Consider the following 17430-nt stretch of genomic DNA (forward strand, 5'->3'; position numbering starts at 1 on the left):
CATATCAGTTTGATAACTAGCAAAACACCTTTACAGCCATTAAATATTTACCAAGACTTGGCTTTAGGCAAGGGGACAGTTTAGTGCACCAAATTTGACTCTCTGCAGTGCCATTGATTAGTTATCAGAAGGACAGAGTTAATAAGTAACTTTAAGTTTTACAGAGTGCTCTACATTCTTGTCGAACCTTTTCTCTGAAGATGGCCTTAAAAAAAAAGTCAGTTACAACCAGGGTTCACCCCACCAATGATTGCACAAGCACAACTCTGGAAGAAATAAAGGCCAGGCAAATCAGTTGAACATTGCTTAAGCAATCCTTCCTAGTGACTGTTGTCATTGCCGCTGGACTTTAGAACTGAACATGTTTACATTTAATTAGAAAGGACACACAGTTTACAGCACAGTAGCTATCAATATCGGATCAGAATTGATTTCCGCTTTCTCTCCAGTGATTGCTTCCTTCAAGCTAATTAAAAAAGGCATATAACCAAATGACTCACATAAATTTTAAAGCAAAGTAAACAGTATTCCCTGGAGAGCCAAACAAGAGTAAATGGCATTCATCCTGATTATTACCTAAATTTTTAAAAGAATTCTGATGCTTATAAACGTGTTGTAAGTCTTGTTTTAGCATTATCAAACTGGTGATATGCAAGTGTTTCCCTTTGAAGAAACCTCAGTGAATTGCTTTACCTGATATCTCAGCCCCATAAGAAACAATAGCCTTAGTTTTATCTTTATAATCCCTGAAACATGGAGATAAGTCAGTCTGAAGGAAGCTTGCGTTCACTTAGTCAGATTCTCAGTTTTCACATTATGCAGGAAAATAAGCATTGAAAATACAATTTTAAAAGTATTTAATTTATTTTTTTGTAAGGGACATAAAACATACGTGTTATTTGCTAGAATTAGAAACCATCCAGCTATGAATGACTAACAGGTTTTTGTAAATACCACAGGCAAATTCATCATATATATATATATATATATATATATATATATATATATATATATATATATATATATGCCAAGTTGTCTAATATATTTATTATATATATAATCATATATATATGATTGCCTATATAATATATATATAATCATATATATATATATGATTGCCTGTTTTCATTTTCTGATCTGTTAGAAAGAGATTGGCATTCAATCTTACTAGCTAATATTTTGCTCATTATATAAACTTATGCAAAAATACAAAAATTAGAGAAATAAAGGAAAGTGGGAGAAAAGTAAAGGTCCCCCCCCCAGGAGAATCATGTCTCAGCCCTCCCTTTTTCCTTATGTGCATGCCACATCTCCATTGGAAGACCATCAACACACAAGAAAATATAGAATGATTCAACTTGAACCCCGCTCTTAAATTGTATTTAACTAATTTTCAGATGTTTAGTAAGCACTCTGCCAAGTACTACAGATAAAATGGTGAGTAAAACTGCCCTAAGATAAAGGATGTGTGTGTAGCTCAATGATGAAATGCATATTTAACATTAAAGGGACTCTGGATTGAGTCCATAGCACCCCAAAAATAAAATAAAAATAAACCTAAGAGATTAGATTTTCATCTATTTTAGTTGCTACTATATGTTATACTTGTGTTTGTGTGTTTGTTCAATAACTATCCAATGACTAGCCTCTTCAAATATTATTCACAGCAAGCAAGGGTTGCCCGAGCCACAGGTGGGTCTCCAGAGGCGATTGTTCTCAGCACTGCCAGAAGACTTCTGGGAGCAAGTCGTGGTGCTGCTGCGCACCCATCAGTGGGTCCCCTGGGGTCTCCCGGGTTTTTTTATTTTGATTCTTTTTTATTTTTATTTTTTAATTTTTTTATTATTAATTACACTTTATTCACTTTGTATCCCCTGTAGCTCCCTCCCACCTCCCCTCCCAATCCCTCTCTTCCATTCCTTGCTCCCAGCATGCCCCTCCCCAAGTCCACTGATAGGGGAGGTTCTCCTCTCCTTTCTGATCTTAGTCTATCAGTTCTCCTCAAAAGTGGCTCTTATCAGCCATTAAAACACAAGAATTAAGAACTGGATGATCTGGGGTAAGGAATCAGGAATTAATTCACTTATTCCGCAGATACTGGCTGAAAATACTTTCTAGGTAGTAGATTTTATCCAATGGTTAAAAGTGGGGGATGTTTTTTAGAGATTTTTTTTTTCATGGTGCATACTGTCTGTTCAATATGAGACCACTTGAGAGGGTCACCTAGCTGGCTGTGATGAAGACACTGAGATCCAAATTCTGGATCCTGGAGGGAACAGTAAGCACTTTAACCACAAAGCTGTTTCTCCAGCTCTTAATCTATACTTCTTGAGGAAACTCATATACAGGGTAAGACTGAAAAAAAATGTGAGGGCAGGATGGGGTCAGGGTTCTAAGGAAATTAAAAAATATTCATCCTGACTGAAGTTTTATGGATAATTATTTAAATATTATGGATAATATTATGGATAAATACTTGCATGATAAGAAATGAGCTGAGAAGTGATCCAGGAGGTATCCATTACTATTTTGTGCTTTAGAAAATTACTCAAGGCAAGGAATAAGGAGAAAACTAATATGATAATTTACTTACGAAAATAATACAGGTATTCTATATAAAGATAGCAATAAGACTGGAAAGAAATTAAAAGATAGATTTAAGTGTAAATCAGCATAATTGATTAGATGTAACTTGAGAGATACATATTAATGATGATAAATCAATCTACAGTTTGAAGGACAGAGAAAATGGCTGTGCCATAGAAAATGATAGGAAGAAGAAGCTTATTAGGGAAGGATATAAAATGAGATCATGAGTTTACATCCAGACATTGTGCAATAAAAATTTACAAAGTAGACAGTTGGCAATATATTCAGGTGTTTGTGCAGATCTGGTGCTCAGTGCAGCCATCTGGACTGTGAGGAATTTGGCATGTTATAGATTATTAACTGGAGGAGTGAGAATGAAGTGATAGGGGCGAGATGGGTAGGAAGAGAAGATACCAACAGTCAAAGGACCAGTGGAGGAGAAACCTCTCTTGGAGACTTGAGAAGCTTTGGGAAAGTAAACAGAACCCAATGAATTGAATTGCGAAGCAGGGAAAGAATGCCTTTCCAGAAAGAACTGGCTCCAGATAGGTGAGACAGATAAGGCTTGAAAAGCACAGCACAGCTGGCAACAACTTGGAGTGAAATTGATGTGAAGACAGCAACCATAGATCTTGATTCTAAATAAAACATTTCTAAGTCCTAAAGAAATCCTCTTTTATGCCAAACTGTAATATCTGGAGAAGTTAGTAAATCTGAATTCTGATATGTAACAAAAGTCTTCATAGATATTCTGGTCCCAATAACTAAAAATGAGTTCCTGAACTTTACTTTGTTTTGTAGATTTGGACTCTAGCATGTTCCCCTCTCATCCAGCTGAGATCCGAAAGCTGACCCATTCAGATTAACCAGTTAAAGCATGCCTGTGTGAGAGAGAGAGACATAGCATCTAATAAGTAATAACAACACTGTTAGCTCCGTGGAAGACCCCATAACTAGAGCAGAATCTTAAGGCAAATCTTATTACCCACCCTTTAAAATCTTTTACTAAGCATTTCATTTTTTGAAATAAAGAACAAATTCTTTGCATAGCTTATCACTAGCCACATTTCTTGAAATGTCTCTTCACACTAGCCATCCTGGTCTTCATTTAGCATTTTTTTTACTTTAAACTTTTGCATATACATCACTATTTTCCTGCATCCCACAAGTTTTGATAAATTGTATTTTCATTTTTACTTTGTTCCATAAATTGTTGTTTTTTCATTTTTGTTTTTGTTTTACTTTCTTTGGCCCATAAGCATTTATAGTTTTGTTGTCTAGCTGCCAAATATTGTTTCCAGCCATACTTGTATATTAAATTTTAAATTAATCCCATAAAGGCTTAAGAGCATATTTTATGCCTTCTGTTCTTTTTGATTTTGCTAAGGTATGTTTTATGGCCCATATTACCATATATCTTGGCAAATGTTTCACCTAAGCTTGAGACGAATGTGTAATCTGCTGTTGCTAAAAGTATTCTATAAATGCCAACTCTATGTTGGTAAGTAAAGGCTTGACTGACTGTTTCTTTCCAGACAGAGTATAGATCTCAACTGCTGGTGAGGATGTGAGGAAGGTGGATTAATGATTCTGAATATAATTTAAATAATATAACTACAGTTAAAAATACTACATTGGATACTTGAAATTTCCAGAGATAGGAGATCTCATTATTCTCAAAGTAATTGAATGGAAAAAAAATTATTCTTAGAGAAATATCCTACTTTTTCGAAGTTGCCAATTTTATGTGCGGTGTGTGTGTGTCCTTGTTCTTAGCAAATGCTTAGTTTTTCATATCTGCAAGATCAGTAGTGGCAGTCACTACAGCTCTTTATATTGGTGATAGGTACCTTCTCTCTGCTTTTTTGCTTCTGTTATTTTCTTCCACTTTGCTTTTCATTTGTTTTACTGTTCTGAGGAGGAGGGCTAGAGTGTAGGTTAATTTCATGTTTCCTACTGTGTATATGTAATGCAATAACTTTCCTCAGCACAGCTTTAACTTTTTCCCACAAATTTCTGAGTGCTGTGCTCGTTGTCCTTAACTTCTGTATATTCTTTAAATTCTCTTGGAAATTCCTGTTTTACTCAGAATTTTTTTGTTTTTGTTTTTGTTTTTTGTTTGTTTGTTTTGTTTTTTCACTAAGAAGTTATTTAGACATCTACTGTTTAGTTTCCAGGTACTTAGTAGTTTTCCTGTTAACATATAAAACCTAGGGAGACGGGGCTGGAGATATTGTTCAGTGGTAAATAGCATTGACTGTCCTTCCAGAAAACTCCAGTTTAATTCCTAGTGCCTTCATGGCAGCTCACAACCATCTGTAACTCCAGGCCCAGGGCATATAACTAGTGAATAAATAGAACCTAGAGTAACATGAACTTTCTGTTCCTAATGTCTGGTTAGATTCTATTTCTGTTTGAGAACAAGCTATGCATAGCTTTAATTGCTTGGACGTTCTAAAGTTTGGTTTGTCGCCCAGGATGTTGTCTATCATGGTATATGTTCTGGGGCACTGGAAAATAATGTGTATCTGGTTGCTCTGTGGATGCTGGAGTTCAATGATGTTGAGTTATTCCTTACTATTCAGCTGTTTTTCTAGTCTTACATTAAAACAAAAATTATTCTCTCTGAGATAATTTTAACCTGTTTTTTTTTTTTATTTATTTTCAATTAAATCAGCTGCAACAAAAAAGAAACAAGGATATGACCAGGCTGCCTGTTTACTCATGAAAACTCTTGGTCCACATGCTTAGCCATGCTAAATAAATTTTCTTCTCTCACTCAATGGTGGGCTCTTTGACCTTCTTACCCCACCCCCCAGGGAGGAGCAGCCCTGCTAGGCCACAGAGGAGGACTTTGCAGCCAGCCCTGAAGACACCTGATAAACCCTTATCAGATGAAAGGGGAGGAGGTTCTCCCCTATCAGTGGACTTGGGAAGGGGCAGGGAGGAGATGAGGGTGAGAGGGTGGGATTAGGAGGGAAAGTGGGAACGGGATACAGCAGGGATACAAAGTTAACAAACTATAACTAATATTAAAAAAATAAAAATTAAAAAAAATTTCTTCTCTCTTTATGTCATGCAGAATTGAAGCCTATTGGAGTACATGCTAATTTCCTCAAAAATAAGTACAATAAGCTATAGTTTTCTTGAAAGGGGCCCAGTATATTAACTAATACAATTAACCAGAAAGTAAAGGCAGGCACTCTCCTTCCAACAAGGTAGCACATACTTGTGTTCTTCATACTTTGCTTTAGTTTTATTTACTCTGTAAAACAAGCCAAGCCTGACTCTTTTTTTTTTTTTTTTAAGAATGATTTAAGGATGTTATCAGTGGCTGAATAAAGGTTGAGGAAACTGGTTTACTTCTCTCAATTCATGAAAAACCTGTAGTAACAGGCACTTGTTTTCAGCAGTATTTACAAAATAGCTGAATATTGCATAACATGTTGATAAAGTCAGCTAGATATAAATCATAGAAAAAGTTCACAGGTAGGAATGCCTTTTCTTGGCCAGGACTTGTGCTGCGAATTTTTACCTGTAAAGATCAGGGGAAGCATCAATTGAGATGTAAAGTAAATAAATGAATGAATGAAAAAAAAGATTTAAAAATCACTATATTTGACTCTCCTTTGAACTAATGAGACTTTTCTCATTGTTTTGTAGTTGAAGAAGTTCATTCAGAGAGGAAAATATTTTTTACAAGGTCACACAGTAGAGGACAAAACTAACACTTATCCTTGGTCTTCTGCATAATACAACCCTGCATCTTTTAAGAAACGTGCATTGCACTCAGCGTTCTTGAAGCAATGGCCTGGACAACTGTTATCAGGAGCTGTACTTCACTACATAGCAGCATTTCTGGACCCTTTACCACCAAATGACCGTTCCAAAGCTATGGTTTTAACAATTAAAAATGTCTTTAAACACTACAAAATGACTTCTGGGGGTCAAAATGACTCAAAATCCAGAAGTACTTGTTGCACTGAGGAGGTGGTTCAGTGGGTAAAGTACCAGCTATGCACCCCCAGGATCTGAGTGAGAGTTTGCAGAACTCTACAAACTGAATACGGGAGCAGAGAACAACTGGTCTGTCTTACACAGCAGTGAATGACAAACAAGGAGCTTCCTGTGAGGGCAGTCATTTGACGTTGTCCTCTGACCTCCACACACATGCCATGGCGTCAGTACAAATGAACACACACATCCTACGCACATACACACCTTGTCTGCATTCACACAGAGATTTAAACAAAAGAACTACTACTCTATGTTATCTTACCACTAAATTGGAAACCCAAACTATCCAAGTAACAGTGTGTATAGATCACACTAGTTATTAAGCAATTATTGCAAGATAAATAAAGCAAAAAACTGAAAAGTCAAGTGCTGATTGTAGAGAGGTGAATGAAGTGTTCTCCTCAGGATTTGAATAATACACCATGGAGAAAAAAGAAGACATCGGAAAAGTAGCTTCAAAATGTAGTTTAAATGAAAATGTGCACATGGACAAATACCTCAGTCGAACCCATGTGTCACATTACAACTGAGAGTTTGACAAACAAGAAGCAGACAAATTGAGAAGAACATACTACGTGAATATTCAAGCTGATTTTTGTGGTCATAGTGTAGTCAAATGATTTAAGCTGAAGAGTCAGGGTTCAGGAAAATTCTAGGGCAGGAGACAACCAGGAAACATCTGAACAGAGAGAAAAAAACACTACAGAAAGGAAGTCTAGCCTAGGTGTAGTAGCACATGACTATAATCCCAGGTCTAAGAGGACTGCAAGTTCAATGACAACCTGGAAAAGGTGTATAACAAGTTCTAGGCCAGCCTAAAATACAATAAGAATCTGGCCTTACTAGGCCACGGAGGATGACAATGCGTCCACTCCTGATGTGATCGGGTGGACTGGGATCAGAGGGAAGGGGAGGAGGGCCTTCCCTACTGGTGGACTTGGGGAGGGGCATGTGTGAGGGTGGAAGGGAGGGTGAGACTGGGAAGGGAGGAGGGAGGGACTTATGGGGGGATGCAGGGTGGATAAAGTGTAATTAATAAAAAACAGATATACAGTGTCAAAAAACACACACAAAAAAAAGATATACAGTGTCAAAAAAAAAAGAATCTGGCAAAAAAAATACATAAATAAAATAAAATAGTCTGTTGCATGCCACTTGCTGTAAAAGTACCCACAGAGGGATATTTTCTACCTTGATCCTCCATTGTATCCAGTATAGTGATCAGGGAATAATTCAAAGTCATTTAAGAAGGTGAAATAATGCTTTGTTACTCTTCTCATTGATATGACAAAACACCTGACAGAAGCCACTTAACAGAACCAGAAAACTTGAACACAGGGAACTTCCCAGAGACTCATACTCCAACCAAGGACTATTCATGGAGATAACCTAGAACCCCTGCACAGATGTAGCCCATGGCAGTTCAGTGTCCAAGTGGGTTACCTAGTAATGGGAAGAGGGACTGCCTCTGACATAATCTGATTGGCCTGATCTTTGATCACCTCCCCCTGAGGGGGGAGCAGCCTTACCAGGCCACAGTAGAGGACAATGCAGCCACTTCTGATGAGAACTGATAGACTAAGATCAGAAAGAAGGAGAGGAGGGCCTCCTCTATCAGTGGACTTGGGGAGTGGCATGCATGCAGAAAGGGGAGGGAGGGTGGGATCGGGAGGGGAGGAGGGAGAGGCTTATGGGGGATACAAAATGAATAAAGTAAAATTAATAAAAGTTAAATAAAAATTTTAAAACAACAACAACAAAAAAAAAAGAGAATAAGGGTTTATTTTTACTGTCCACATTTCAGATAAATGTTCTCACCTCAGTGAACACTTCCTGGACACCCTTTTGCAGATAAGCCCAGAAATTTGTCTTCTACATAATTCTAAATCCTGAGAAGTTGACAGTCAGATTAACTATCAGAATTAACTTAGTAATGTTTTAAAATCTCACTTTTATATTTAAGAACATTAAATTATTAAGATTATATAATTTTAAAGCTGAAATGTGACTTAAAATTTTATTTATTGTATCTCATTACCTGCATAGCAAACAAGAAATAATTATAGTTCCATGTGGCATTGGTCATGGGCTTTGAATTCCTGTGAGTGATTCAATGACTCTTCTGCTCTATTATTTTTTTTCTATAACTCAGTTTATTCCCATACTATTTAAGTGCCATTAAGTTGTGATCCTTCTGCTGTGCTGAAAATACATACGGAAATACAAATATCTTTTAAAGGGGATTATATGCAATAGGAAAGCTAGACAGTAGGGTCCTAGTGTCCATGTAGAGTAGAACAGGGTAAGACAAAAGAATACTATAGATGTTTATAAACATCCATATGCTGAGAACATATTCTTCTTTATTTTTTACTCTCCCTATTTTGTGTTCATATAGGAAATTTTCTTTAGAAGTATAAACATTTTATTATTTTAAGTTCTTAGCGAATAATTACTTCTCATAAAATAAAATAGACCCTAAGATTAACATTTACCTAAAATCAACCATATAATTAACAATGGAATATTAGAATATTGTCAGTGGGATATAAACTACAAAATAAGGAGGAAAGCATATAACAATAAGTTATAAACAGTACGAGAGCAGAGTTATGAGATACTAGCAGATAAAACATCAAAATTTAAGTTTTAGTTTTCCCTAAGGATCTATGACCTCTATCTGCTATGGACTTTTGAGAGCGTTTATAATACCAATACCATTCATGGATTCCCTCTTATGAAGTGAGTCTCTAATCCAATCAGAGAGCAGTGTGTTGCCCTCATACCATTTGTGCCACTACGGCACAAGTGGACACATCTTGCCTGGTGAGTTGGTATTATAGTTCATAGGGTTCACAACCAGGTAGGTCCACTGATGCCTCCCTTCTGTCTTCCACAGCTGATAACATAATACCTTCCTATACTGTAAACCTGGCTAGCAGAGAATATTTTTTCAAGCTTAGTTCTAGCTCCTTTAATCATACAACCAGGGTAGGTGGTATATTCAGCTGTAGGGTCTTATGACCCTTAGTCATGGTGGGCAAACAAAAATAAAATGGCAAGACCTTATATTGTTTAAGGAGCTGCATGAGCCTTTTTTAACCAATATCTCATAAGGATGAGTAACATAACTGTCAATTAGTTCTTTGTTTAATAACCCATAACTTTTAGGAGGGGCCCTTTCAACGCAGTCAGGCTGTCTCCATTCCCCAGTGTGTGTGTGTATGTGTGAGTGTGTGTGTGTGCATGCGTGTGCGTGCATGTGTGTGTGTGTGGGTGGGTGGGTGTTTGATTATAAGATAGTAGCTTCCATATGGCTTTTCATATCACCTTCATTTTCCATAACCTAGCCTTTCCTGTTTTGTATCCTGCCACCACTTCCGCACTTAAACCTCTCCACTCACAGTATTCCACCTCCCTACTTTCATATCACTTCTGCTTTATTATCCCTCTCCCAATAGCATATTTCTAGACTTTTGTGGCCTACAGAAGCTCTTAGAGATTTGAAGACAGGGACACATACTTTTCTGTGCCTGGGTTACCTCACTTAGTATTTTTTTTTCTAGTTTCATCTATTTACCTGCCATTGTGTATATGTACCAAACTCTTCACTCATCGGTTGGTTAATAGATAGACTGATTATTTTTCCTAGTTATTTTCAATATAGCAGCAATAAATATGGATGAGCAAGTAGTAGGATATAAATTTCAGTGGTAGGAAATAAATTACTTTGGGTATATGCCCAAAAGAGGAATAGTCATATGGTAGTTCTATTTTTAGTTTTTGAGTGGCTACATTACTTTTGTACTCCCACTAATAGTGAATTTAATTAACTATACTTACATATGCTCAAATGGCTTTCTAAGTTATATGTATGTCTGTGTGTGTGTCTGTGTTTGTATGTGCTTGTACACATAAGATAACTACAACCTTAATCAAAGAAAGTCAAGTGAGCTGTGAAGATCACAGAGACTTAGACAGGTACAATAATAAGTGACAGTTGAGTGTTCAGCCCTAAACAAGGCATTTAATATCATTCTCTCCTGGAATCAGGGAGCATTGCAGAAAAAGAAATAGAAAGAATGTAAAGGACAGAGAATAAAGAAAAAGGTTGCAAAATGCCATGTTGCCTCATGCCAGATCCTGAAAACAACACACAGCCATTATAGTAACAACCTCTCAACAACTGCAGAACACTAACTGGATCTGCACAAGAATGGTGATGACCACTCACTTCCCAACTATGTCCTGCTGATAGATTCAAAGAGAGCTTTTGCCTTCAGCTGTGTAACCAGAAGTGACTCCATTAATTGATTAAACTAAGTGGGTCACAAATCAAAACCAAATTCAGAGTCTTGCATCTGGGAAAGGGACAGGTTAGAGAAAATGAGTTTATATGGGTTAGAAGGAAAATAAGGGAAGGTGCAGGAGAGAGTAACCAGAATATATGTTTGTATGAAATTGTCAAATAACTAACAATTTTAAAAAAGTTAACTTTTTAATTTTCTGAGAAAGCAGATTGATTTCCAAAGTGGTTGTGCAAGTTTCCATTCCTACCGGCAGTGGAGGAAGGTTCCCTTTTCTACACATCCTCTCCAGCATGTGTTGTCACTTGAGTTTTTGATCTTAGCCAATCTGATGGTTATAAGGTGGAATCTCAGGGTCATTTTGATTTGTGTTTCCCTGATGATTAAGATGTTGAGTGTTTAAGTGTTTCTCTGCCATTCAGTATTCCTCTGTTGAGAATTCACTGTTCAGTTCTATACGCTATTTTTTTTTACCTTAAAGTCTTCTTTTTAATTACAATTTACTCACTTTGTATCCCAGCTATAACCCCCTCCTTCATCCCTCTCAATCCCACCGTCCCTCCCTCTTCTCCTCCCATGTCCCTTCCCTAGTCCACTGATAGGGAAGGTACTCCTCCCCTTTTATCTGACCCAAGCCTATCAGGTCTCATCAGGACTACACCCCATTTTTTAATTGGATTACTTGGTTTGTTGGTTTTTAACTTCTTGAGTTCTTTGTATGTGGATATAAGCCCTCTGTCAAATGTAGTGTTAGTGGACATCTTTTCCCAGTCTGTAGGCTGTCGTTTTGTTCTGTTGACAGTGTCCTTTGCTTTACAGAAGCTTTTCAGTTTCAGGAGGTCCCATTTATTGATTGTTGATCGTAGAGCCAGTACTTTTGGTGTTCTGTTCAGTTATACTACCCCTGGGCATATACCCTAACGATTCAGTAAGGACCCGTACCATATACCCTTACCATTCAGTAAGGACATTTGCTCAACCATGTTCGTAGTAGCCTTATTCGTACTAGCCAGAATATGGAAACAACCTAGATGTCCTGCAACTGAAGAATGGATACAGAAATTGTGGTACATTTGCACAATGGAATACTACTCAGCAATTAAAACAAGAAAATCATGAAATTTGCAGGCAAATGGGTGAAACTAGAAAAGATCACCCTGGGTGAAGTAATGTAGAAGCAGAAAGACACACATGGTATATAATCACTTATAAGTGGATATTAGACATATAATACAGGATAAACATACTTAAATCTATAGTCCTAAAAAAAAAAAGCTAAACAACAAGGAGACCCAAGGGAAGATACTTAATCCTCATTCAGAAGGGCAAACAAGATGGACATCGGAAGTGGGAGAAGATAGGAAACATGACAGCAGAGGGCCTCTGAAAGACTCTATCCAGAAGGGTATCAAAGCAGATGCTGAGACTCAAAGCCAAACTTTGGCCAAAGTACAGGGCATCTTATGGAAGAAGGGGGAGATAGAAAGACATGGAGGAAACAGGAGTGCCACAAGGAGACCAACAGAGCCAAAACATCTGGGCCCAGGAGTGCCTGCAGAGACTAATGAATCAACCAAGGACCATGCATGGAGAGAATATAGACCCTGCTCAGATGTAGCCCATGGACAACTCAGTTTACATGTGGGTTCCCTAGTACGGGGAACAGGGGAAATCTCTGGCAAGAACTTGGTTACCTGCTCTTTGATCACCTCTGCCTGCCTGGTAAGGTATCCTTACTAGGTCACAGAGAAAGAGGATCCAGACAGTCCTACCATCTAGGGTCACATAGTAGGGGAGCGGTACCTCTGCTATCAGTAGACTAGTGAAGGGACGTAGTGGGGAAGAGGAAAGGAGGGTGGGACTGGGAGGAGATGAGGGAGGTTGCTACAACCAGATACAAAGTAAATGAATAAGCAATAATAATAAAATTTGAAAAGAGAAAAAAATGAAAATAAAGTTGGAGAGCCTGAAAGGTTTGTCCGGGGAAGCAGTATTTAGATTGAAACTGCCCTGATGAGTACAAGTTTGCCATGCAGATGCATGGAGGGGAAGCAATGCAAGCAAATGCCTTGGGCAGGAAAAGCTTTCTATGTACGAAACTGGTTGAAAGTTGAAGTATAAAGGCAGATAATGAAGAGATAGGTAGATATGGCAAGCATGGAGGAGTAAGTGCTGCCGGGGGTAGGGGAGGACAGGACTGTGGGTTCAAATGCGACCTCTGTAATGGGGCTGGGATTGATTAAATTACCTGCCTCTCCTTGTTTATATTTCTTCTTTCATACAACAAAGACAGTAAGGGGAGGAAGACCTTATCTATTAGTGGACTAGGGAAGGGGCCTAGGGGGAGAAGAGGGAGGGAGGGTGGGATTGGGAGGAGACAGAGGGGGCCACAGCGGGATACAAAGTGAATAAATTGTAATAAATGATAATAATAAAATTTTAAAATAATAATAAAAATTAAAAAAAAAACAAAGGCAGTAAATAAGGCTATTTGCAAAGGTTGTTTTGAGGCTTAGAGAGTTAAGGTATATAATTTGGTTTTTTTAGGGATTTTTTTAAAGAGTGCTTGAATTACCATTGCAAAATATTAAGTGAAAAACATTCTGAAAAATCGCTGTAGCTACTGCTCCTGCTTGATAACTTTCTGATGGAAGATGAATGTTTGGGAGGCAATTTGAATAATGAGTAGCCCTTTTGAACTAGGATGTAAAGGGTCCAATCACATATCTATCTGCACATCATTCTAATTTTACACAGGATAACCAATTGACCAGAGTTTAGATACATTCTCTATTTTTAAGGATTAATTTAAATCCTGAAATGATTTCTTTCGATATGTCAACTGTCTTTGTTTCTACATGAATACCTACCCCACAGTGAGAAGACTATAAAGGCTTATCTGTAACTTGAAAAGAAGAAATTTATAATCACTTTCATCTGGACAGTTTTAGATGAAGCATCAGACCAGTATTAGGCCAGTACTGAAGTTCTACAACTAGCTTTTTACAGCTTTAAGAATTATATTGCTTTCATTCATATTATCAATTTGTGTTATATAGTGGTTGTACTTCCAACACTTCAGTCGACATTTCCTTTGTATGCATATACTGGAATGATTTTATTTAATAAAAAAAGAACATCTCCTATGTGGATTTTAAATTTCCCTTATTAAATATTTATATTTTCAAAATGTCTTTATTTAATTGAGTGAGGTGCTTGGTGCCATTTCAAAATAACCTCAGGTGGTGGGTGTAATGACATATCAAAGATCTGACCTTTAGCATTTTAGGATTCTATTTGTCTGCATTTTCTTCTGCATTCATTTAGTCTTAATTTATATGCTCTTTCTCCATATCACTTAATGAATAGATATATTTATCATAAGATTCATTAAACATAAAAATATACATCTGTATACATTTTATCTGACTAGTAATTTTTACATCATTCATATTTCCGCTGTGGCAAGTGGAAGAGACTTTGGATAAGGTTGATGGGTATTTGCACGAACCTCTTTCATTCTCATTTAGTGCTTCAGTGGGTCCTGGATCTTCTAAACTGATGTCTGTTCTCTTTTCACATCTTGGCAATCAGCTTATTATATTTTTATTTACCTAGAGATACTTTATTTTCTAGTTCTGTGCTACTCCTTTAAAAAAAATTGAATATAATATTTACACTGACATAATTAAATTAACATTTTACATCATCTTTCTGTGTGCTTTGATAACACAGATAATCAGTTTTCTGCATAGCTTCTGGCCTAGTAGCAGAGTTTCAGAACAATGATCAATTATAATAATATGTTGCAAAACTATTTACATGTGTCCAATTAAGTATTTCTATTTTGATTTTCAGAAATGGGGATTCTAAATGAAGTTTTTTATTAAATCATCTTTCAGCCTCCATTATTTATATTTGTATTTTTATATTTTCTCAGTTTACACAAATCATTATCCCAAGAAGAAAATTTGAAGGATCAGTTTAACCATGCTCTTAGTACCTATGAAGAGGCCTTAAGAAACAGAGAGAGTGTTGTTTCCATCACTCAACAGCAGAATGAAGAACTGGTCACCCAACTTGAGCAGGCTATGACCGAACATGCGAACATGGAATTACAGCTTCAGCGTGCTGTGGAGGCCTCTCAAGCAGCCAATGAAAAGGTTCAGAAGTAAGTAAAGGATGTAAAGGATCTGGCACTGAGTTTAAAAGCATGAATCATAAAAAAAAAAGAAGGAAGGAAAAAGAAAACAACTTTCCTTTGCAAACTAAATAATACATATTTTTTTTTTTGGTTTTACTAATGCTTTAAGGAAAAAGTAAACAAAATAAACTTAAGTTACATATCACATCCTTTTTGGATATCAAACAATTATTTGTTTGGGCCTTATTGTTTTAACAATATTTAGGACAAATCATATCTAAGAAATGACCTTGATCAGCTTATGGAGACCCTCCCACACTGAGAGATGACTTATTTGCAGAAGGGTTAGACAGTCAAGTTACCACTGGCTGTACTCACTGAGCCTCCCTGTCATGCTGCTGGAGTTGAGCTCTTCTATGACCTTGTTCTCTGAGGCCTCTAGCTGCACTGAACCCAGTACAGAGAAATTGATTTCCTTGTGTTGTTCTTTAGAAGTATTCTACGCAGCTTTCAGAGTGCATATTTATATGTTTATTTTGACAGCTCTTTGCATTTTTATTAAAATTTAAACAAGGCTGCATAATGAGCAGTCCTTACAACAGAGCACAGAATGTCAGCAGTTTCTCAAACAAAGATGGCCGTTAGTAATTTATGGAACTTGAACATTGTAGCATCATTTTCAGAGGACATTGTTTGGGCCAGGGCTTGTCATCTACCCTTCTTTTGTATGGTTAGCAGCACCATATCGTCTTTCACAAATTTAACCTCCTCTAGCTGCCAACTCACTTTCTTCCCTTAAGTTTGTGTGCTCAAGGATTGTTATTCCCTCTTACTTCCTAGGTGAAATAAGTTATCTCAACCATTTCCCCAACATCTCTGCAACCATGCCTAAACTGATAGCCCAAACTCAGGTGCATCTGGGTCAAGCCATTTTAGGCATTTAGGTTTTGGCATTACACACTGTACTCTTTTTTTCAGTTTTTTATTATTATTATTATTATTATTATTATTATTATTATTATTATTATTATTATTATTAACATTTTATTAACTCTGTATCCCAGCTGTATCCAGCTGTCATATTCCCTCCCAATCCCACGCTTCCTCCCTCATCTCCTCCTTACTTGGAAGCTTTTGATGAAGCTCTGGGCATTACTGTTTAAAGATCAGGTTCAAATTCACTCAAGAAACTATACATCTTTTTACTTGGCAATGTGCATTAACAAACTAAGAATGCTGTGATATAAAAATTTTAACTCTAAATCATAATCAATAACTTAGACAGTTATGATTTACTTCTATTTGTCCAGGCTACAAATAATTATAAACTTCAAAGTTTTCTATGTGTAAGCACTTCATTGCTTTCTGACTAAAATTTCATGAAACAATGGTTCCTTGAAACCAGTTGGGTTTCAAAAAATGTTGGAAATGTCAATTTTTATCTCACCAGCTAGCATTATCATCTTTTAAAAGAAAGATCTTTTGCACACCAGAAAGGGGAAAGATTGTCATCTCAGATAATGTATCAAATTGGGTAGTTTTAACTACTGGACAAACTTATATTGTCTTTATTTTGTACATTTAACCATAAACAAATAAAATCTCTTTAATATAATGCTATCAACCTGAGTATAAGCTTAAGTACAACAAGTTATTTATAAGAGCCAAATGTTGAAAATACTTTTTATAAAAAAAATTTTATTCTGATTTCCAACAAGACCTAGGTGACGTATTATCAGCCTTCTTTTACATAGTCTGTTTACTTTATTAGCCACAAATTAGGTACTGTGTATCTTCATTGTGGGTATATGAACATTATTCTGTGCATGCTAGGTAATTTTTAGGAAGGTTATCCTCTGAAAAGACAATGAATAAAGCTATGTAAGATGGGCTTCGTATATTCTATACAGTCTAGTTTTATTCTTTGAAAAATATGTAAATGCTTTATGCAATGTAAAATTTGAATGAGAGAGGTCTCTTCTCCCTTCACAACCAGATCTCTTGAATAGATGATCAAAAATAATCTTTCATTTTTAATACCTACATATTTTCTGCTGTTCATTACATTGTTGGCAACTGGCTAAAACTATTCTCTTTAAGATTAAAAGTAATTTCTTAATTCCAAAGTTCATGGCACATATTAACCATATTCTTATTATACAACTGATATACAATCATGATTAAAAAAAAGATGTCTTATATGATTAATATAACATTATTTCAGAAGTTAGGCTTTGGATTTCAAATGTGTAGGTATGTGCTTGGAGTTTATTTTGAAACTTCATGCCAATATTCACAGTGACTTGCCTTCCTTGGCAATATTGTAGGAAATAAGGCAAGCAAAGCCATTAAACAATGCATGTTCTATATTCC

General features: G+C 36.4%; 1 protein-coding gene across 5 annotated transcripts in view; it reads left to right on the forward strand.

Moving 5' to 3' along the window:
• The window catches only part of Mipol1 (mirror-image polydactyly 1), a 321451-nt gene that overhangs the window by 260551 nt on the left and 43470 nt on the right, over positions 1-17430 (forward strand). For 3 of the 5 annotated variants that reach the window (XM_055608715.1, XM_055608719.1, XM_055608718.1), the window contains one exon: positions 14854-15084. The exons of 1 other annotated variant lie outside the window; for it this stretch is intronic. In XM_055608715.1, coding sequence (XP_055464690.1) covers positions 14854-15084 — 231 coding nt within the window. Of the gene's footprint in view, positions 1-14853; positions 15089-17430 lie in introns of those variants that run through there. One more of the 5 variants, XM_055608717.1, reaches the window with a different exon arrangement.

The sequence above is a fragment of the Psammomys obesus genome, unplaced genomic scaffold (assembly GCF_907164565.1).
Source record: "Psammomys obesus unplaced genomic scaffold, mPsaObe1.curated_primary_1811, whole genome shotgun sequence".
NCBI lineage: Eukaryota > Metazoa > Chordata > Mammalia > Rodentia > Muridae > Psammomys > Psammomys obesus.